The sequence below is a fragment of the Cololabis saira genome, chromosome 16 (assembly GCF_033807715.1).
Source record: "Cololabis saira isolate AMF1-May2022 chromosome 16, fColSai1.1, whole genome shotgun sequence".
Lineage (NCBI taxonomy): Eukaryota > Metazoa > Chordata > Actinopteri > Beloniformes > Belonidae > Cololabis > Cololabis saira.
In genome coordinates, this window is record NC_084602.1 from 18,000,143 (window position 1) to 18,022,888 (window position 22,746).

Genomic DNA, 22,746 nt, shown 5'->3' on the forward strand with positions numbered 1-22,746 from the left:
AGAGAAGTGACATCAGCACCGTGAGCGATAAGGAAAAGCTTCACCAAGAGGGTGTAAAGTCAGGATGTTTGTGTGAGTGATCTGTATTCAGCCTCCTTACACACTCGCACAGGAACTTTAATAACTACTGGAAGAACATCTTTTTTTTCAACTTAATTTCTTCCAATTTTAAGGATTTTTAAGATTTACATTTTTATCTTTTTAAATCAGCTACTTTTACTGGTTTCATGCAACTACAACTATTTACACTCTTACTTCCCGTGGAGCCAGTTAGGTCTGGAATAAACTGGCCATTCATAACGAGCACATGAACGCATCACGGCTGGCTTGTCCAGATGAGGACATTGCTTCAGTGGACTGAACGGGTTTAGGTCAGCACATCACAACATTTGTTGTAATGAATCGGAACATTTTAATTTATCCTGGAAACCTGTTTTATTTGACTTCCTTCAGAATAACAAAAATATTCATATTTGTGAACTTTTAATCAATCTTTTGCCGCTTTTACGTGTATATTTAACAGACTAATTTATCTATATTTCTAAAGGAAGTCAAACCAATAAAAACTTTATTTTCCAGGTTAATAATGACGTTTCTAGATGAATATGGTCCCTTGCTGCCTATCCTCTCCTCCAAGCTTAAGTGTAAATTATAGTTTTCCTCTCGATAATGATCAATCCATTTCAATTTTAGGAAACTACAAAAATCTTCCAGTGTCCCCGTGTTGTAAACACGTGTGGTCACTTGTATTGCTTGTGCTGTCCACGGAAAACTGGAGAATAAAATGTTGACGCGAGCGCTCACTGAACCTCAAGGCTTTAGTGTCTGCTCACTTCCTCCCTCAGAGGATGTTTTGATCCCACGAGTTTGGTTTTTCAGACCTGGTTAAGAGCCTAAAACCATTTAAATGTGAAAGCATCTCTAGTGAGCAGCAGTGGGTTGGTCAGACAGCCAAGAGAAGATGTGACATCACACGACATCAGCTCAATGAGCGAAACCGTTTCTCAGCATCATCACTCCTCCCCTGAAAACGTTTGCATAATGTCCCTGGTTCTGTGAAACCCCCTCAGCTGCCCCGTCGCTGCAGATCTTCCAGACAGATTCCTGACAAAGCCAGACGTGCATATTTGAAGTTTAACTTTTAAAGTTCTCTGTACTTTGAAAATGTTTCCAGATGTAGATTTATTTTTGGCATTTCAAGCAAAATTATTTTTTAATTGAAGAAGCACATTTTTTGCATTCCATTTGTTAAAAAAAAAAAAAAAAAAAAAAAAAAATTTTAGCTAATTGTCACCTACAAACTTCCTTCACTGTCACAGCTCAGCTGGAGAGATATGGAGGCTCTGACAGGTCATGTGACTCACCGACAGTGTAGAGGCTGGCGTCCGTTAGCTTGCCGATGACTGCCTCGCTGCAGAGACCCTCGTTGGTCTTCACCTCGACGGTGGAGCCCACCTGAAGCACACAGAGACCCAGCATCAGTACAGCTTCATCTTCAGCAACACAAACACCAAACTCTAAATCTTTCGCCAAAGAAGAGATCGAACAAGTCCTTCAGAAGGATTGTGAACCAAACTTTAGTTTTGATACAACTCTCACTAACACCCCATAGATTGATCCAGCTGTGAAGTGAAGGACTGTTCCTTCCAGCTTCCTAGTTTCAATTCAATTTTATTTATGTAGTGTCTATTACAACAGACGACCACTATATAAACAAATGTAGACACTAAGACATCTATACAGACAGGTGGAAGTAAGCAGTGGGATGATCAGAGGGGGGGACTGCAGGTCAGCATGCAGCTCCTGAAGCTCTGGCCTGCAAACATGTACAGAAGAGAAAAGGAGTGGGCAGACCAGCACAACAAACTACAAGAACAAAGGAGAACAGTGATGGTGATGAGATACTTCTAATTAATAACTGAGAAAGGAAAGAGAAGGAGGGTGATGGGCACTGCTCAGTGGATCATGTTGTTGTCCCCCTGCAGCGTAGCTCTATAGCAGCATATGTAGGATGAAGCTGTTTCAGACCAGCTGCTCTAGTCTGGTCCTGCAGCTGCAGCTATGACTACTGACCCTAACACACTAGAGTTTACACTAACTAGAGGTTTACTAAACAGAAAAGTTTTAAGTTTGGTTTTAAAGCTGAGGTGGTGTCAGCCTCCTTAACCCAGATTGGATGTTGGTTCCATAGTAACGGTTCCTGATAGCAGAAGATTGTCCTCCAAATCTACATTTGGATACTCTAGGAAGTACGAGTAAACCTGCACTCTGAGAACGGAGAGCTCTATTAGGAACATAAGGCACTACCAGGTCTTGCAAATATCGCAGAGCTAAGCCATTTTATTTATATATATATATATATATATATATATATATATATATATATATATATATATATACACACACACACACACATACAGTTTAAACCACAAATCCTGATAAAAATAACACCAAGGTTCATGTATTGATACTAAACTCAGTTTACCTGACAGGCTTACGCTGAAGGCATTTAAACAAAGCCAGGCTTTCTGTAAGAGACTATCCCTAATTATCAGCAACTGCCTGTTGCTGTGGTTTCTTGTTCTGATGTGTCCAGGTTGTCATCTCAGTAGTGTGTCTTTGTGTGTTTCCTGCGACATCGTGCTCAGACTAATGTCCAAGTGTTCTACTGAACCTAGGCTTGACCTTGAAATGGGCACATGGCAAGAGTCTCTTTTGGTTTCAGTATTATGGACAAATGAAAAGCCTGTGTGGGCCAAATATATGTGGCCCGCGAGGGATACAGGTGGATCTTATGAGCATGGGCTAATAAGGGGTTTGTAACATATGTGCCACATTCGAAAACTATGCACGACACAGATGCAGAGGCTGCTTAGACTTTGGTGTATTTCAAACTTGGGGCACAAGCTACTCAATGAACCCTGCTATAGTTGCTTAGCAACCCAGAGGAACCAGCCAGCATCTTCTTCCAGCTGAATCTCCCTCCTACAGCGGGGGTGACGTCGCAAACTCCGCCAGCAGAGGGGAAACTGAGAGCAGCACTGAAGCGTGAACTTTTTATTGGTGCTGTTAAGCACAGCGTTTTATTCAGCACTTACTGAATAAATCAGTCAGCGATCAGAGACGACGTCAGGGATGTGTTGACTCTGGACACCAAAGCAGAGGAAAGAGACTCTTCAGATTGTGAAGGCACATGTCGGAGGGAATACTGCACCTTCCTGGGTCTCTGAGAACGCACATCTGGACAGTGGAGGTGGAATGAAGAGGGGATCTCCAGTACATCTTTACAGTGCAACTGCTGAGTGAGAGCCACTCTTCTATCATGTGGTGCGAAGGTTTGTAAAGTAAATTCAGTTCGTGAGCTCCTCTCTGTTTGCCGTCACGGTTGATGGCTAACAGTAAAAACTTCTGAAGATGGACTGATGTTCTTCAGAAACAAGTCTTTTTTGGGGTGTGTAGCCAACAGCGTGCCATGCAGATTCAGTTAACTTGCTGCTGAGAGTCCCTAAGCATCCTGCCTGACAAATGCTAAGGATGCTGGGTCAGTTTTTCTTGTTTTAGGATGCAATATTGATTTGTGTGCAGCGCTTTTTTTGTACTTTTGACATTTTCAGAGAGTGCGTGTTCATTCACAAAGGACAAGCAGACAGGCTACATCTGAGCTACCAATATTTCTGCACATTTCCCCACCTGTTGCTGCTATAGTGTTGACATTGTTTCTGTTGCAACCAATGAAGTGACCTTTGTTGGTCCCATAAGCTCCACTTTATTCTCGTTATTCTGGGCTTCAGAATAATTGATTAACATGTACCGCCGTCTGATGGAGAGGCTCAATTTACGACTTGTATTTTCCAAAGTACTGGCCGCAGCAGTGTAGCTGTCCCCAAGAGCAGGAAGAAAAACAACCTAATTCTTCTGCAGTATTACTTTATTTAAAAACTAACACTGGAGCAAGTGTAAATTTGTTTATGATTCGCATATTCAAACCGTTTAAAACAGGACTGCTTTCTCTCACCTTTGTAATATTGCTAAAATTAGGAACATCCCGTCTCGGGATGTTCCTAATTTTGCAAACAGATCCATGCTTTTGTTACTTCAAGATTGAACTATTATAATTAGGTTGTCCTAAAAAAAGCCCTCCAGCTCCTCCACAATGCTGAAGCCGGGGCAGCCAAGAGGACCAGCAGGGGAGACCAGATTTCTCCAGTTTCAGCTTCTCTTTACTGGCCGTCTATAAAATCCAGAATGGAATTTAAAATTCTTGGAACATATAAAACTCAGAAGGACCCAGCTCTATCATTTTTTAAAGGGTTCATAGATCCATATCTTTCAAGCAGAGCACTGGTCTCTCAGACAGCAGGGTTACTTGTGGTTCCTAGAGTTTCTAAAAGTAGAATGGGAGGTAGAACCTTCAAGTATCAGGCTCCGGTCCTCTGGAACCAGACACACCCTCTTCCTTTCTGATTAAGCTTAAAACCTTCCTTTTTGTTACATTTTATAGTTAGGTGTGGCCAAGGTAACCTGAAACATCCCTTAGTGGTTCGGATATAGGCCTGGACTGCTGGAAGATCTCCCATGATGCACCTCTCCTCACTCTGTTCTCTTCTAGTCCAACTCTATTGATGACACTGTTGTTGTTATCGACCTGTGTTCCTTCTTCCTAGCAGGTGTTCCTGATCTGTTGTTGTTGTTCTCTAAACCTCCAACAGGTCCAGGTGGATGTCATCCTTCCTGAGTCTGGTTCTGTCAGACGGTTCTTACTGTGAAAGAGGAGGTTTTTTTCTTCCCAACGCCACCCGGTGCTTGGTCAGGACGGGGGATTATATCCAAGGGACGTTTTGATTTTTGATTTGATTGACGTTGTTGGTTTCCTTAGCAATTGCGAAGGAATCATTATTATTGTTGTTTCATTAACTGGACTACTTTGGAACTGGTTGAACTGTATTGTTGAAATACCTTGAGATAAGATTCTTCACGATTTGGCGCTATATAAATAAAGCTGAATTGAAGCTAAAACGAGATTATTCTCTCTCTTTTTAGTTAAGGAGTCCAGCTGCTTAAATCTGCACCAGTTGCAACCTCTGCAGGGTCAGTATTAACATGCAGGGGCAGGTGAGTTAGTCGTCTGGTGGGGACTAAATGATGTCACCGGGAAAGCAACTGTATTTTAAGGATTTGTAAGGAGGAAGATGGAAGCACTAACTTCACATTATCCAGTTGTCAAAGTTTACTCCAAGATTTATCAGACTTCGACAAAAAAGGGGTTGTGGGAAACATAACTTCTCCCAAGTTCCACCAAAACCAAATTAAAATAGTTCATGTGCAACTTACTTTAACCAAGAGAACTATGAAGGATTTAAACAAGTTATAAATGCTTAGAGCACAACTGCAGTGGAGCACGGTTGTACATCAATCTCTTTTCAGTTTGTAAAGCCTTTATTTCTGACTTAATTCTGATACGTTACAGTCAATCCATGAGTTAATACTCTTTAATACTCCAGTAAAACAATACACGGAGTACTGAGCTGAATAGTACCCTTCACAGTGGATCTTTGCACCACTGGTGGTTGTCCTGTTAACATTAAGTCGTGAAAACACTGAAAAGGCATCAGGAAACTGTCCATCTTACCCTCAGATGTCCTTTGACCTGGTCATCCTGCACCACCTGGGACGTGCTATCCCCTTTCAGAGTCACCTGGACGGGATGACATAAAGGAAACGTTAGCATGCTTACTCTGCCACAGCTGGATGGTTCCCACAAAGAGAGGGAACTATGAAAGTCAGTGATCCAGACTCCCTGGAACACAGAAGCACTGGACGTTCGTACCGTTGAACTACTGTACAACTCTGTATCAGGACTTTGTGCAATTATTAATGAACAGAGTTAAATGTAATATGAGAGACAGGAGTGAAAGAAGCGTGAAATTATGAACTAGTGGCATTACACTGTCAGCTCACCTCTGCTGACTGATGACACACAAACCTAAGCTTTCACACTTCCTGCAACTATCAACACAAACTAGCAGCGGGAATTTTTCCATGAGGGACAGATTTGGACTGACGCCATTTTCTGTTTTTCTTAAGATATCTGAAGATAAAAAAAAATTGTGTTGAAGCAAATCCATTGAATTGTATGGTTTTTTTTTTTTTAAGTGGCTCAAAACAGATTTGGGTTCACATTGGTATAACCTTAAACCTCTGGTCCAAGTGGGCTGATCTCAGTGTTCCTTCATGAGTGTATCATTCAGGATGTGTGCGGCAGAAGCGAGTGTTGAGAGAGGAGCATTTATCTTTAATTAGACAGACATTGTCAGAGTGATCAAGGTTTACTGAGATAAATGTGTATAAACACCCCCAAAACAAAAAAAAAAGACCAGCAATAACCTGCTGATACATCGGCCCAAAATCAAACATTTGACAGTCACACATGCTGTACATTCTTTGGGACCAGACCATCCATGTTACGTGTCACTCAACACATGATCTAGATGAGATACAGGATCACCCACCAACGTACAGGCATGAAAACGTTCATACTCAGGATCTTACTCTTACTCATCAGGAGGCGGTACAGAGTACCTTCATCCCAATCAAGCCACTTTGCTGTTCAACTTTTTAACACTGAATGTGGCTGAAGGAACTGTTCTGGGGGGTCTCTACTAGCCGTTTGACATTGTGCAGTGTGTGTGTGTCTGTACGTGGACACGCCCACTTCCTGCTGTTCTTACCTTCACCTTGACCATGCGTTTAACAGTCTTGATTTTGGCTTCACAGAAAGCTCCTCTGTACTTGGCACTGACATCTGTCCCCACAGTCAGGTAGGGAGGCTCATCTGCTGCCTGAAAGAACAACAACAAAACACACACATCAGCATGCACTGCAGCAGGTCTGAAGTAACGCCGTTCTGACTCCTCTGAGCTAGTCTGGTTCTTTGATTTGTCTTCAACTAGGAAGTTATATTACAGCAAGTTAACAGGGATGCTTAAAAAAAAAACAACCAACCAATAGTTAGATAAAATATTATAGCTCACAAAAAGATGTCTTGCAAAAGCAGCTCAAAATAGCATGTACATGTCAATTAAAGACACTTTCAGACTTTACTGTGGCCTCAACGTTCTGGAGACGTGGACTAGAGCAGCAGACATTCACAACATTCACTCCAGGCCGACTTCTTCCAGACAGCCACCTGGAGGAAACGCCTGAAGACCTGATGATCCATGTGTGAATGCTGCAGGGAAATCCCAGGCACTGCTTCAGACTCTTCTGTTAGCTTCAACATTGCTCTCCACTGCCACAAGCTACATGTACCTCCTGTCTTCATGTCCCACGGACCTCCCACCTCCACAGCTACCCTACCCTCTCCTCCCTACCTCAGTCGTATCATGAAAACAAAAGAAACCCCTTAAGCCCACCCACATGTTTGTTTGCACCTGTCAGATGAAGAGGCAGCAGCAGAGACTGGACCGGAACCAGGCTGTAGGTTCAAATCTATGGTCGGTGTCCTGCGTGGACCAGTTAAGTTACAAATCACCAGAATGACTCACAAGAAGGTTCCAGTGTTATGGAAGACGTCCCGCCTTATTCATGTACCAGAAAAATCTCATCAATCCACCCAAAACTGCTAGAGATCACTTGCTTTAACATCACAAATGTCCTGGAGACTTTTATTGGCCCAACGGAGTTACCAAACAAGAGCCTTTTAGGACCCACTGCAGACCGTTTATTGTCACGAGGCTATGAGTGAAGACGCCACAATCTACCTGCCCCAAAAAGCCCACAGTCATCTGGACAAAGCTGAAGCCCTCTGATGGCCCTTTTCCACTAGTATCTACTCAGCGCGCTTCTACTCACCACGCCCCCGTCTTGCGCTTTTCCACTACGGGCCGAGGCGGGTGGAGCCGTGCCAAACAGATACTTTTTCTGTATCTATTCTGCCGAGGTTCTAAGCGGGCACTATATCTGACGTCATCACCCTCCACGCCACCGATTGGTCGGGGGGCGGGGCCGTCAGACGTTTGAATCAGCGGGAATCAGCGCGAGAGCGACTCGCGGCGATTTTATTATACAGCACAAACGTCTGATGAGCCAACTCTGAGGTGCAGATGTTCATAAACCTGGTGGCTGACGAGATAATTAAAAAAGGGATGTAGACGGGCGATAAGGAACGATCAGATCCACCAGGTGCTCTGTTTTACTCTCAGCCGCTCGCGGCTCCAGCTGATTTCTCATCAGCGCCGACACAAACAAAGGGGTTGCACAATCGAGTACGTCACAGCAGCTTCACCCCAACCTGCCCACTTCTCACCTGGCTGTGGAAAAACAAATGAGGCCAAAACGGGTGGAGCCGGGACGAGGCGAGTCGGGCTGAGTAGATACTAGTGGAAAAGCGCCATGCTCTTTGATTCCTCCAGTGCACACCATCCAGTCTGCATTACTAGATAAGAAACTCCAGGGGACCTATGTGGACACCCCTGCAACCACCTGGATTACTGACTCCCTGACAAACAGACCACAGTTTATGAAGCTGAATGGTTGTGTCTCTGACCTGGTGGTCAGCAGCGCAGGAGCACCACAGGGGACTGTACCCTCACCCCTCCTCTTCACACTGTACACCTTATACTACCAATACAAGGTAGACTCCCGAAGTCCTGACGATCATCATCTCTGATGGTCGGTGTGTTTAACAAGATTTAGTCTACTCTTAAGCAACAAACTCCAGCAGACAAAGGTGGATGCCTCCACAACCACCTGGATTACCAGGGTTTCAGCCAGGGAGCTATCCGGTGGTATCTTGGACTGCGTTAAACAAAAAAAAAAAACAGATGGACTGAATTTTTATTTTGCTAGCACATATTTGTTAGCTCAACCAAAACTTTCTGGTGAAACGATCTGTGACTCCTCCCACCGGTTCCCACCGGTTCAGAACTGAACCAATCACAACAGGATGGGCTTTATGCTCTGACTCATACAGAGTTGTTCAAGAGCCTCGATTAACGACAACAAGACGGCTGCAGAATTGTGAATAATACCTTGGATCAACGAGGTTTCCCTGTAAAACTAGTAACATTGATCAGCGTTCCTCCCCTACAGATGACATTCTGGGTTATTTGTTGACAAGTCTGGTTGTAGCTCTGCCTACATCACATGATTCTCTGATTGGTTGCATGTCCATCCAGTGGTGTCTGGAGACATTTCTGGATTTTACACAGGGTATATACAGCTAACTAAGTTAAATGTAATACCTTTTTTCAAGTGTTAATCAGCGACCTAACGTTTACGCAGATTCTGCCATGTAAAACACAAACAGAGTAAATATAGACTTGCTGATGTTAATCCCATATTGCACACATTTATTTCACTTGGTGAATAAAAATAATACAAACTACATAAAATATGCAATGAAGAGAAAGTTCCATCACACTGGCTGGCATTCACTGCACGGACCGGGGAGCTGCTGTTATTTGATTTTAACATGAACCTGTGCCATAGGCCTAATATGAACCCATGAGCAAAACAATCTTAAGGTAAGTGCCTTAGTTACACGGCCCAGCCTTGTTGGTGCCACTAACAACTGTTTTTTGAGAAATGATGCTAATACAAATCTGATGATGTACCTGATATGTCCTTGCCAAACGTGAATGACTGCAATGTCAGAGTAGGGAAACATTTATTTAAATAGCTCTGCAATTCTTTCATCTGTTTTTAATGAGCTGCAGTGTTTAGACAGGACAGAGTCTCAGTGTGGCGCTGGTGTGGTGGTGTGGCGCTCAGTCACCCGTAGGTCAGATCTCTGGAGCTGTAAGATTGGCTTGTACCGCGGCACTAGTTGGTGGCGGTGGTGCAGCAGCACAGAAAGCTGAGTGGCAGAAGTAACTGCCCTCGCCGACCGCGTATTCCATTTGCATGTGCGACCGAAGCGATGTTTTTACAAAACAAAAACTGCCTACTACAAGCCTGAGCCAGTCCTTGGATGCTGGGTCTTCCAGCCAGCAGTCAGAAAACTTGCATTTACCCATGACAAAGATGATGGCGGTTACCTGGATGCTTAAGATATACCTAAGCATGTAAAAAAACAGCCAGCTGAGAGCGCAAAGACATGCCGAATGGCCTCTAAATATGACGTCAGTACCAGACGTAGCCTACAAAGTTGGGATTTCAGGATTGAGATGAGGATCTTTGATTATGTGCCCAGATATGCTAAAGCCCGCTTTTAGTGAAGTAACACCAATTTTAGCGGATAGAATGTCAATCAGAATAGGACACCTCATAGTATGAAAAAAATAATACCCATCTCTCAAAACATAACTCTAAAAAACTAAATTTAACACTTTTAATGGCCTTAAATTTGGCAATTTTGATGTATCACCTTTTAATACTTCTTAAAACCTCGTGGATAGTCTGTTGCATTGTTGAGTTTTCTTTATTGTCGCTTGGTTTGGAGCCCTTTCCTTCACACCTGTCTACAAAACCGTGCCTCCATCAACCACCACGACCACGATGTTCTCTGAAGAAAACCCGTTTGACAAACAAGCCAACAGTACGATGATTTCATTGTGGTCGCACACAATGACCAGACTTCTTTTTTTTTTTTTTTTTTTAAAAGAGTGTCACTTCCACGGGTGACTAAAATGTTTCATTTGGACATGAGTGTTTAACTATTTTCTATCCGGGTGTGAAGAGAATGTATTAAAACCAAACTGTTTCCGAATACGATACTACTCAAGCTTTAAAACAAGCAGCTTTGTTTGTTCGAGCACAGGAGAACTCTAAAAAGGAAACAACCTCTAATCAATCTGCCACAAACCATGGAAGTAAGTGCTGAGGTGAGAGTTAATTACAGTATGGTTCAAAAGTATTGGGCACTGCTAGTCTCTCTCTCTTTTTTATTTATCTTTTCATAAAATCCCTATAAATCTTTGTTAATTACAGTCCAGATCCAAACTGAAAATCCAGGATCTTGGCTCTATTAAACTTCCAGAGAATGGAATCCTAATTGATATCCCCAAATAAAAAAACTTTGTGGTACCTGAAAAACTCTGTCTCTGTCTTAACAATCCTTTTCAAAAACTGTGTTAAACAACAGGAACAACAATGTTGGTGTAATAAAACAAGGCATCTGCACTTCCTTTTCTTTAGTGACCCTGGGTGACAGGGTTTCGCTGCTGATGTTGACTCTCATTCTGTTTACCACACAAGTCAGTATGGTACCACTCTAACACACGTTAGAAATCTGATCACGAATTTGAGTCTCATAGTCAACTGGCCAACTGGACTCAGATGACGTTGTGAAGTTGAACGAGGCAGGTATGAGGTGTTCAGGGCCTGTGGGAGGGCCACACTATCTGCTGTGGGAAGACATGGCGCTCAGAGGAAAAAGGATGTTCCAGTTGTGTCAAAGGCCAAACACTCACCTTCATCTCTCCGGCTGTTAAAGGGAGTCCAGCTCCAATATTTCAGAGCACTGAAAGACAAAAGCACAATGAGAGGCACAATTAATGAAGTCAGTGTTATTCTTTATGTGGCTTGTATTTATCACCCTCGCCAACTGCTTCAGTTTGAAAATGAAGCACACCTACAACTGGAGAGGAACATTTTAACGCACTCAATTCACCGAAGACGCAAATAACATCCATGCCATTTTGCAGAGGATTTTATCTGAAGCGACTTACAACAGCGGAATACAATCAAACTACACAAACATAGTGGACCACAAGTCCACTGCATGTAAAACAATATTTAAATAAGTGCAGCCACGCACCACTAAGACGACATTCAGGTGCAGCTCAGGAAGTCAAAACGGGAGCACAGTTCACAACAGAAGCTGTTTTTGGAAGAGGACAATTCTCAACACCTTGTTGTGCGCAGGAGAGGACACGGCCAGTCAGCTCTTGTGAAGAGCGCGGTAAAACTTTTACGATAGAATTCATAGAGACAGGTGTGGACACTGAGATCCCCTTGTGGGCAAGTGACAAAGACGTGTGTTTCACTGGAGCAGCCACAGGTAGCTAGTGAAGGGCCTTCACTAGGATCATCACTGAAAAATGACACACAAACAAGCTTTGATGACGACGTAAACAACCAACATGGAAACAGAACTGACTCTGTGGTTGTTGGTATCAGCTGTACTGAATGTACTGCATGTACTGTATGTGCTGGCAGAAAGACTTCCATAGAAAAGTGTGCAGGGAAAAGAAACTATTCCCAGCAGTTTTCAATCGAGATGTTTCAATACCACCAGTTCCTTTTACATACCAATTCTGGATACCAGAACCAAGTGGCGCCTACTCAGAACCAATCTGATGCCATACATCCATTTCAGCAAAGTTACCTCCAGAGTTTGGTGTTGTGGTTGCTCTATCCTCCAGCTCAAAACAAGAAATTATAAAAGGTAGTATTTCATAACTTCTTGTGCTGACTTTTAGAAGAATTGGGATTCTGTTTGTAGAAATTATGTGGTATTGGATGGTACATAGATCTAAACCTTATATTTGGCGGAATTGTTCCATTTTTCAATGCTGGTGTCTGAACAAATCCAGTGTATTTAAATAAGTTTCCACTCATGTGTCCATTGATTGTGGATGGTGGTATGATAACTGCTTACGTTGGTATAACGTGGAAGGAGATCTTTTCCAACAGGACCTTAAGTGTGGATTAGTTTCACCTTTGGTCTCCCCCTTAGTCCATGCTAGTATGAACTTTGACATTTTCCGTTACCTAAGAAACCAGTACTGGAATGACATCACCCCGGATGTGCCTGGTACTTAACACATACATGTAGAAACACATCTCCTGATAAAACGTAAACAGTACTATGTGTATGTCGTACTTACTGTGAATTAAAAAAAGAAACAGTTGTAAACGGTAACATTAGCTGAGTGTTGGACTGTAAAGTCAGAGTAGTTGAGGTTTTCCCGACTTCTCCAGTTGAATTACAGACTTTAGGGCAAACACAGTGGAAGCCTCTGTCAAGTACAAATAAAATGCTTAGTTCAGAAGCCTAGGGGAGTCTAGTTCAGAAACATTGTTGACTCCAAAGAGTTTAAATGTTGTTTCTTGCTTATATTAATGATAAATAATAAAAAAAAAAAGAATCCTAACATCTACATGTGGATGTACATAACATGTGCTGCATTTTGTTGTTCAGAGCCAGGAAGGCAGTACTGATCAGGCCCGGTGCCGTCAGTGTCTCCCTCTTATCGAAGGTATCAGATCTGGATCGGCGGATACACGAAGGCGGATCTGGGTTCGGTTGTGTGTGGGGTCAGAGTGTGGTCCAGAGCTAGCGGACTAGCCTCCCCCCCAGCCCCAGCTAATACCTGACCAGCAGCTGACACCAGCCCAGCCCCCCACCCGGGCCAGGAGGGTCTCAGGGCGGGTTAGTCGTCCTGAGACAGAAGCCTCCCCCGAACCGAGCCTCCCGCTTCCCGCTCCGAGTCACGTCGCCATCACACCTCGCCATGTCACTGAGCTCGGCTAAAGCGTGATTTATGCCTCTGCGTTAAGCCTACGGCGTAGAGTACGCGGCGACGCACACCGTACAGTGTGCGTCGCCGCGTACCCTACGCCGTAAGCTCTGCGTCGGTGTAACGCAGAACCATAAATCAGCCTTAACTTTCCCATGCCCCCCCTGACCAACCCGACCCGACCTCCTGGTGGGACGGTGCTGGGGGGGACCACCGCTACACCACCGACCCCTGGCCCAGACCCCCCCACGGAGGAGCCCCGGGCTGCCCCCCCTCCACATCGACGCTAGCCGGACGGCTAATGCCGCGTTCCATTTACCTCGGAAATCGGAACTGGGAACTGGGAATGGCAGCCATCTTTGAATGGTAACTCGGGGGTGGTGAAGCTTCTCCCACTTTCCCAGTAGGAAATCCCACTTCGAGGGGCGTTCCAGTTGAAAATTCCGACTGGGAACTGGGAAATTCCGACTTCCGAGGACAAATGGAACGCGGCATTACTCCACTAGCCGGGATCAGCTCTAAAGTGTCCGGCGATAACGGCACCGCTGCGAGACACGACCGCCCGCAGCCCTGCTCGGATCCAACAACGAAGCGAGTGTCGAGCTGGCGATGCGACGGTTTGTGCCATAAGCGGCTGAAAGGCGCCGAGCGAGAAGTTATTTATTTAATAAGCGGCTCCACAAAGGCGCAGGAGCTTCACATTTCTCCACAGCCCGCCGCGGACCGCAGCCCCCAGCCAGCCGGGCTCTGCGCTGACATCCAGCCGCCCCCCTGTCCCCAGCCCGCCTCCCGCTTTCCCCCGCCGCAGAATGGTGTTTTTCTACACAGAAAACACACATTTATACTTACATTCACCTCCTCGGCTGCTTCCTCTCTCGGTCGAGCTGCAAAGCGATACACGAACAACAAGCTGTTGAGCCCCGAGCTGCGCTCCCCGCGCTCTGATTGGCTGCGGTGACAGCGGTAGTCACAATGGAGAGATCTGATTGGTCGGACGTTTCCCGCATTGCCATTAGACGGACGTCATGCGCTGTCGCTATTGGTCGAAGCAAACGCGGCGCCACGAGGGAAATGACCATAGACATATAAACGTAGACGCCGCATCGAGTGTTCTTGCCCGCTGCTGCGATACGTCAACGTCGCCGCCATATTGGACGTGGCAAGACTGCGCTCTGAACTAATACAAGTAAATTTTCATAAGGCGCCTTTCTACAAAGAAATTTACGTTTTACGTCTCTTTTATTCATTCACACACGCACTAATATACTTGGGAAACAGTTAGGCACCAAATATAATATATTTAATTTTCTCAGATGGCAAAAATAAGAACTTTATTGAGCTCACATAGGAGTAATTCATGTAATATCAGCTATAGAGAACAAGGTAGTGCTAAAAAACAATATCCCCCCTCACAATAATAATAAAAATAGAGAAACATATTTTCTCATCAACAGAACTAATTTAAAATTTTTCAAATAACATATCTGAACCATTTTTCAGACAATAAAATAACATTTGAACCATTTTTTCAGACAATAAAATAACTGAAAAAATCAGAAAAATTGTTCAAATATGTTATTTTGTTACTTGAAAATTTTGAAATATTTTTATGTAAAATATGCTTTGTTGATGAAAAAAATGAGAGAATTACTCCTATGCGGGATTAATAAAGTTCTTATTTTTGCCATATGAGAAAATTAAATATATTATATTTGGTGCCTAAACTGTTTCCCAAGTATATTAGCGTGTGAATGAATAAATGAGACGTAAAACGTAAATTTCTTTGTATAAAGGCGCTTTATGAAAATAAGTCGATTTACTTGTATTAGTTTCAGTCTTGTATTTAGTTTCAGTCTTGCCACATCCAATATGGCGGCGACGTTGACGTACGTGCTCAGCGGCTCAGCGCTCGATGGGGCGTCTACGTTTTTATGTCTATGGAAATGACTGCAACTGCCTCGCGGATTGACCAATCAGAATGGAGCTGAGGCGAAAACGAGAAGGACGGCGAGGAAGACGCCTATTGGCTGGTTGGGGTTGGTTCCAGCAGGGGCGGGTTGTGATTGGCTGAGCGGGCTTCCTTGTTTGTACCAAACAGCGCCGAGAGCCCCGCCTCGGTACGTGCTCCTCTCACCAAACTTCATAGCAAAATCTAAAAATTGAACACGCTTGTGAACAGACACATACGACTTTTATGTTGATGAATCAATAAATGGATGCTGGGGACACGTTTCCATATATTTTAGAGATAAATGTCAAAGTTCATACTAGCATGGACTAAGGGGGAGACCAAAGGTGAAACTAATCCACACTTAAGGTCCTGTTGGAAAAGATCTCCTTCCACGTTATACCAACGTAAGCAGTTATCATACCACCATCCACAATCAATGGACACATGAGTGGAAACTTATTTAAATACACTAGATTTGTTCAGACACCAGCATTAAAAATATGGAACAATTCTGCCAAATATAAGGTTTAGATCTATGTACCATCCAATACCACATCATTTCCACAAACAGAATCCCAATTCTTATAAAAGTCAGCACAAGAAGTTATGAAATACGACCTTTATACTTTCCTGTTTTGAGCTGGAGGATATAGCAACCACAACACCAAACTCTGGAGGTAACTTTGCTGAAATGGATGTATGGCATCAGATTGGTTCTGAGTAGGCACCACTTGGTTCTGGTATCCAGCACTCTGGCCAACTGAGTTGTTACCAAACAGCGCCGAGAGCCGCGCCTCGGTACTACTGGAAATCCTCTCACCTACCAAACTTCATAGGAAAATCTAAACATTGAACACGCTTGTGAACAGACACATACGACTTTTATGTTGATGAATCAATAAATGGATGCTGGGGACATGTTTCCATATATTTTAGAGATAACATTTGTTTCATGTAAAAAATATCACACGTTTAAACTAAGGAAATGTACCATCTTAAGTACACATTAAGGTAGTCCTGAATTTCACGATAACGCCTCTCAAAAAGGCGAGGAATGGGGTGATGTTAATCAGTGTCCTACAGGGAGAGACAGGTTGATTGAGTTCTTCATGAGGACAGTTGTCCCTTTCAGTCTGATATAGGACTGGAACCTTTCAACAGTAAGTCCTATTCTTGTGTAATGATAGACCAAATGTTTGAGTTGGTCAAATTTCCAGTATGTTGTATTCAATTACATTCAAAAATACTTTATCAATCCCCAAAGGGAAATTAATTGCGCCAGTAGTTTTCATGATTTATGTGTCTTCAAAGAATCATTTTAAAGGTTTATTGCGGCGGGTAGGAAGGCTCTCCCACAGCGGTCTGAAGGATCTCTAGCCGAGGTCTGTGTTGCAGCAGTTCTGGATCTCCTAAAATCCACCACCAGTTCTCTGTCCTCAGTCTCTGGTCTATCCCCGAGACACCCCACAACTGCAGAACCATCTGAGTGTTTCTGCAGGCGACAGGACTCGTACTTGTACTGGAGGTCTGAGGTGTACAGTGTGAAGAGGAGTGGTGCTCCGGTGCTGCTGACCACTTGGTCAGACACACAACCATTCACTCTCAAACTGTATTCAGTAATCCAGGTGATTGTGGAGGCCTCCACCTGTGTCTTCTGGAGTTTCTTGTGCAGTAATGCAGGCTGGATGGTGTTAAATGCACTGGAGAAATCAAAGAACAAGAACACTTTGTCGTGATGACTCTGGGTTTGTTGACGCAGGTTTATGATGGCATCTTCAACTCCAACCCCATGACATTAAGTAAACTGCAGTCGGTCCTGGAAGGTGTTTGTTTGCTTATTCAGATGGGCCTGTAAAAGTTTCTCCAGGACTTTCAAGATGTGGGATGTTAGAGCTACAGATTATTGTGTCATTAGGAGAAGATGGATGAGATCATTTTGGAACTCAAGCAAGGCAGGATGTCTCCCACAGGACTCGAACCTTCTTCTGGCTCAGACTGAGGTTGAAGAGGTGCTGCAGAATCTCACATTGATGGATGTATGTTATTTAACTTGCTAAAAGATGTAAAGCCTTCTCTGAAAAATGTTGTTTGCATGAGCGCATGTGTTACTCTTCAACTTTCATATACCTTTCAAAGTTAATGTTTCCCTTCCAGACATGGCAGCTGCCCTTTCCACGGACACTAATGCACCTCCATACCATCAGGTGCAGGATTGTGAGAACACAGTGCTGCTGACATGATAGTAATGGGCAGGGATGTTGCCTTCAGTGTAGCAAATACCTGGAATACGCTGAATCGTTCAGATGTTGATCAGAGCTCTGACTTCATATTGTAGTAGCTGACTTGAAACACAGATGTTTGTGATCCAGCTGCTTCTTGGCAATTCCATTGCTTTGACAAATACATCAAAATCCTTATATTTTAAAGTATTGCATGGGATTGCTCTTGGACTTGCTAAGCCTAATTTTGGTAGTTTAAGTCTTTGAATATCACTCGGGACCTTTGTTCAACGAACTACAAGGTTTGGTGAATGAATCACTGACATTGCAGCATAAACTTGCAGTGAAAAGTATCTGAAACTGCTTCAGCCCTAACCCTAAACCATGAAATATATTAAAATTAGCTTTCTCTCACCACTACTTAATCTAATTTCCCCTTTGGGCCTAATAAGTATTATTGAACTGAAGATAGCTCTTCTGTTAAACTTGACCTCTAAGCTGTGAATAAAGATAGGATCCAATAATGTCCATTATTGCTTCTCAAAGATTCAGCACTTCACTGATGCAGATTTTATACCAAATAATCATTACAATCACCTGTTGACATCATTTGTTAGAAATAACATTATGTTTTTACTTATCTTCCTTATAGCACTGATTTCTACTGTTTTGACTGTTGCTGGTCTGAAATGTAGAAACAGATGCATACTTACATACTTACAAATGCAAGTAAAAGTTAACCTGTCAGTGAAAGATTAAAAAGAACAAAAAAAACTGTTGTTAGATTTATTTCCAAATGTCAAACAAATATCAGATTGAATGTTTGCTTTAAAAAAAAAAGACAAAATTATTTCATCATACAACTAAAATCACATTAAAGGATACATGAAACATTTTTGCGCAGATGTCAAAACCTAAAAAGCACATTCCCCATCGTGCTCTGACACAAGCATCTGAAAGAGTGATTTTGTTTTTTCTTCCACTGAGACTCAGGAACGGAAGGAACCACATGGTGGAGGAGCTTCAGGTCAGGAGGGGGGGGGGGTCTTTCTGTGAGGAAGGGCAGGGCTTCAGCTCAGTTGTACACTGGAGCATGAAGAGCTGCGGCTGTTGAATGTGTTCTGGTGGTTGTGGACCTGCTGGACCAGAACTGGTCCGGTTTCTTCGTCAGAGTAACTCAGCGAGGCTGTCCCAGCAGGCCGGCCTTGGCGGCCAGAGCCTCATTCTGTTGAATGTGATACTCCTGGAAGCGCATGGAGATCCGCTGCGTCATCTTCAGGTACTTCTGCAGGCAGGACTCGGAGCAGCTGGACTGGAAAAGAACCAGCAGTATAATCAACAACGACAGGCAACAGTGGCTTTGTCCTAGTAAAAAGACATCTCTGAATCCTCTGCAACTGATCTGATGTAAAAATGAAACTAAGAAGTTCAGAATAGGTTCTGTTAGTTACTGAAGGAAGACAAGTCTGAAACCATCATGTTTGTTTTGTAGTAAAAAAAAAACAAAAAAAAAACTATAACATGGCTGAACAACCAGATTATGATGATTTTGTCCTTTCTTATTTACCTCCTCAGGCTTGACGTCTCTTGTGGTGAAATCTTTGACACAGTCCATGAAGCAGTTCTCCGTCACTCTGTTGTACGTTCCCAGAAACTCCTTAAACTGAGAGTTAAAGCAGAAAACATCCATCTGTTACAAGCATCAAGCAGATGAGGAGCAGAGGTGACACTACAAATGTCATACAGACACGTAGGAAGGTGCTTGGTGTGTCAACTGGACACAGGAAGGAAAACATGGAGACTCGGTTGTAAAACAACGTGAGAGATGAAGAAAGTACTAAACAAGAGAAACATCTGTGTTTCATCATTAAACCAAATGCAGTATAAGAAAAATAAATTAGAAGAAAGAAAATCCTCTAATGTGCATAATTAAGGGGGTAATCTTTGATTGGTGGCCGGGACAGCCAATGGCCAGCTGGCATCACTTTACCTGGTTAGCACTTAGAACTGTATTTGTAAATAAAGACCTAACAGAACATAATGAATTAATATTTTAAAGAGACTACGTTTTGTGGTGCTGTTAATTAACAGACCCCCTTGACTGGTTGTGGGTCGGTCTGGAAGGATTCGAGGACAAAGTTTAGCTGAGAGCATCAGTTAAACACAGCTGCCCTTCCAAGTTCACCACTGAAATGACGTTTGAAACGGGAGGTCCTGTTGCAGATGTTGAGCAGTAGACAGTACTCGAGTTGAGGGGAGATGGCATTCCTCCTGAAATAAAAACAGTTAAAATCATCCCCCCCTGAAATAAAAACGGTTCCAAATCATCCCCCCTGTAAAACTGCCATCCCTCCTTTCCATCCCTTATGTCATTTCATCAATGAATGTGGTTTTACTGCTATTTCAACATTTAGTCAGCACCAGAAAAATAACAGCAGAAAAATAACTTATTTGACAATTTTCATCTGTTTCAAGTAAATTTTCACTTCAAATAAGTAGGAAAATCTGCCAGTGGGATTTATCTTCTTATTACAAGCAAAAAAACTTGTTCCACTAGCAGATTTTTCTACTTATTTCAAGTGAAAATCTACTTGAAACAGGTGAAAATTGTGTTTTTTTTCCAGTGATGAGTCTTGTTTTAAGTGTAATGAGATTTTTTTACTAAAATGAGACATTTTAACTAGAAATAAGACAAATATTCTTGTTAAGATTTTGAGTTTTTGCAGTGATCCATTTTACTTATCCTGTGAAGGACAGAGTCATATTGATAAGTTCAGAAAACTGTTTTTTATTGTTGTGTTTTGATGTATTTGGTGTAAGCCCAGTGGATATTTAAAGCTTACAGAAGGCTGCATTTAACTGCTGCTATGTCATTCCTGCAGTGTTTCTGCAGGTGTTTTGGTCAGTGCTATTATTTGTAATATATTATATTATTTGTAATCAGCACAAATTATCTGTCCCCATATGATAAAATCCACCATCCCCCCTGATTTATTTATTTTTTTTTAACAACTCGAGTACTGGCAGTAGCTCTGCAGACCCTCTGCTGGGGACCCGCTGTAGGAGCTGTAGGAGCCAGAGGAGCCAGAGGAGCATCTCAGGTGCTTTCAAGCTGAAGTCAGCTGGAACCTTTTGACCCCCACCCCACCCACGTGGGCAGAACCAGTGATGGAGGTCCCATCAGAGCTCTGCTGGTCCTGGTTTCCATCAGAACTGGTTTCAGATGTCCAATACTTGTAACGAATTTATATACGGTCTATGTTTATAGTGTTAACGTTTTGGCTGCAAGAAATAGGCGTAACCGGCTGTACGAACTGCATTTCCATGCGTTAATAGGCTTTTACCTGTTTGATCTGGTCGGACTCCGTAACCTGCACCGCCATGGCTCACCTGCGGAGAGACCAGCCCAGTCAGAACCCTGACCCACACCAGGCTCCATTACAACAATCCCAGTTCTACCATTACCGTCTCCGTGGGCTGAATTATCTGCTGCAGGTTGAATCTGGACGGGTTCTCTCTGGGTTCACTCAGCTGCTGCTCGGCCTCTTTGGTTCCGGATGAAGGTTTTCTGGGTCGAATCACACTGCAGCAGTTCTTTTACAGGAATGATACGATAAACCACTCAGGATCCTCCTCAAACGTTAATCCTAAACAGAACACAAGAATTACCCTTTAAACTCAAAACTGCCTCTTTTAAATCTCGCTTGTGTGTCTGCCGGAGCGCGTGCAGCAGCTGTCAGCCTGAAGGACGCACAGCGAACCAGCCTCGCAGATTCGCCGCAACCTTTTAAATAAATACATGATATTACAGGTTCCTGTCACAACGGTCTTGAAATATTCCATGTACATTTGTACGATTATATATATTCCTGATTTTATGTGGTTCAAACAGGTGCAAAAACACTGAAGACTTTATCACACATTGTCACGAAAGTGGCGCTTAAAATCCACCAGTTAGTCAAAGAACAAACTTCCGGTTTTTCAATAAATAAATAAATAAATAAATGAATACATATTTTTGCATTAACGGTGAAAGTTTTCTTCTTTTTGTAAAATATGGCGAAATTAAAAAGCAAAAACAGACAAACGTGACCTTAGTTACATCATTCAGGATATGTCACTTGTGATGTTTCCTTTGATGTTTCAATTTAAAATAACATTTAAAAATTAATTAATTCAAATTAAGAAGTTGCAAAAGTGCAATTAATTGATTAAAGGAAGTTTTATTTTGTCTGGAGAAATATTCGCTGAATAAATTAGAATAGATCAGAAGCTGCATTTCAGATCTAAGATGGTAAAGTTCTGAACAAAGTAGTAATTATAATAATAATTCTAGTCATTATTATATTAATCAAAATATACCCATCCATCCAGGTCTTTTTGACATATATATATTAATCAATATATATATATATATATATATATATATATATATATATATATATATATATATATATATATACATATACATACATATACATATATATGTATATATATATATATATATATATATATATATATATATATATATATATATATATATATATACATATACATATATAAAAATATACTATATATACATATACATATATATATATATATATATATATATATATATATATATATATATATATATATATATCCATCCATCCATCCATTATCTATACCCGCTTATCCATTGCAGGGTCACGGGAGTCTGCTGGAGCCTGTCCCAGTTAATTTTCAGGCAAGAAGCAGGGGTAAACCCAGTCCATCGCAGATTATATATATAAACACACATATGGTCTTTCCAGCCTGGGAGAAGAGCTGGATGTGGTGAAGGAGTACAAACACATCTGCGTTCACCTGGACTGGAGATCCAACAGTGATGCTGTCTACAAGCAGGACCAGAGTGGACAGGACCTCTGCAGGAAGCTGAGCTTGTTCAGCACAGCCAATCAGCACAGTGCCTCATTATCATAGCCTCCTAGCCCACTCAGAATCCCACGTAGATAATGAGGTTAGAGAATGGGAAGATAAAGACATGGCTCAGAGGCTGAATTTCTAATTTATTTAGCAAAAACAATCAAAAGCTTGTTTTTAAGACATCCAAGGCCTGTTTAAAATAGGTATT

General features: G+C 42.4%; 2 protein-coding genes and 1 non-coding gene across 4 annotated transcripts in view; all 3 read right to left on the reverse strand.

The window, feature by feature from the left end:
• Positions 1 to 14,400, reverse strand: part of arid4a (AT-rich interactive domain 4A) — a 39,586-nt gene extending 25,186 nt beyond the window's left edge. The window contains exons 1-5 of one of the 2 annotated variants that reach the window (XM_061743177.1): positions 14,313 to 14,400; positions 11,412 to 11,461; positions 6,729 to 6,839; positions 5,630 to 5,695; positions 1,365 to 1,455 (exon numbers count right to left, since the gene is read on the reverse strand). In XM_061743177.1, the coding sequence (XP_061599161.1) occupies positions 1,365 to 1,455; positions 5,630 to 5,695; positions 6,729 to 6,839; positions 11,412 to 11,417 (274 nt within the window). In that variant the 5' untranslated portion in view covers positions 11,418 to 11,461; positions 14,313 to 14,400. Of the gene's footprint in view, positions 1 to 1,364; positions 1,456 to 5,629; positions 5,696 to 6,728; positions 6,840 to 11,411; positions 11,462 to 11,758; positions 11,777 to 14,312 lie in introns of those variants that run through there. The other variant, XM_061743176.1, reaches the window with a different exon arrangement.
• Positions 940 to 1,022, reverse strand: LOC133463004 (small nucleolar RNA SNORD53/SNORD92). Its single transcript, XR_009784327.1, has one exon. It is a non-coding gene; the product is annotated as a small nucleolar RNA SNORD53/SNORD92 (small nucleolar RNA).
• A 4,005-nt stretch (positions 14,401 to 18,405) lies between the features above and the next one.
• On the reverse strand, positions 18,406 to 21,401 carry timm9 (translocase of inner mitochondrial membrane 9 homolog). Its single transcript, XM_061742964.1, has 4 exons — positions 21,099 to 21,401; positions 20,978 to 21,023; positions 19,201 to 19,296; positions 18,406 to 18,945 (listed from the first exon to the last, which is right to left on the reverse strand). Exons 2-4 carry the CDS (start codon positions 21,014 to 21,016, stop codon positions 18,811 to 18,813), a joined length of 270 nt encoding a protein of 89 aa, XP_061598948.1. The 5' UTR covers positions 21,017 to 21,023; positions 21,099 to 21,401; the 3' UTR covers positions 18,406 to 18,810.
• Between the last annotated feature and the right edge of the window lie 1,345 nt (positions 21,402 to 22,746).

What these genes read in the sequence shown, in the direction of transcription:
- timm9 (XM_061742964.1), bottom strand. Translation starts at nt 21,016, where the DNA reads ATGGCGGTGCAGGTTACGGAGTCCGACCAGATCAAACAG. An exon ending in AGTCCGACCAGATCAAACAG is followed by an intron (nt 19,297 to 20,977) that starts GTAAAAGCCTAT and finishes TTTAACTCTCAG; the next exon opens with TTTAAGGAGTTTCTGGGAAC. An exon ending in GAGACGTCAAGCCTGAGGAG is followed by an intron (nt 18,946 to 19,200) that starts GTAAATAAGAAA and finishes GTTCTTTTCCAG; the next exon opens with TCCAGCTGCTCCGAGTCCTG.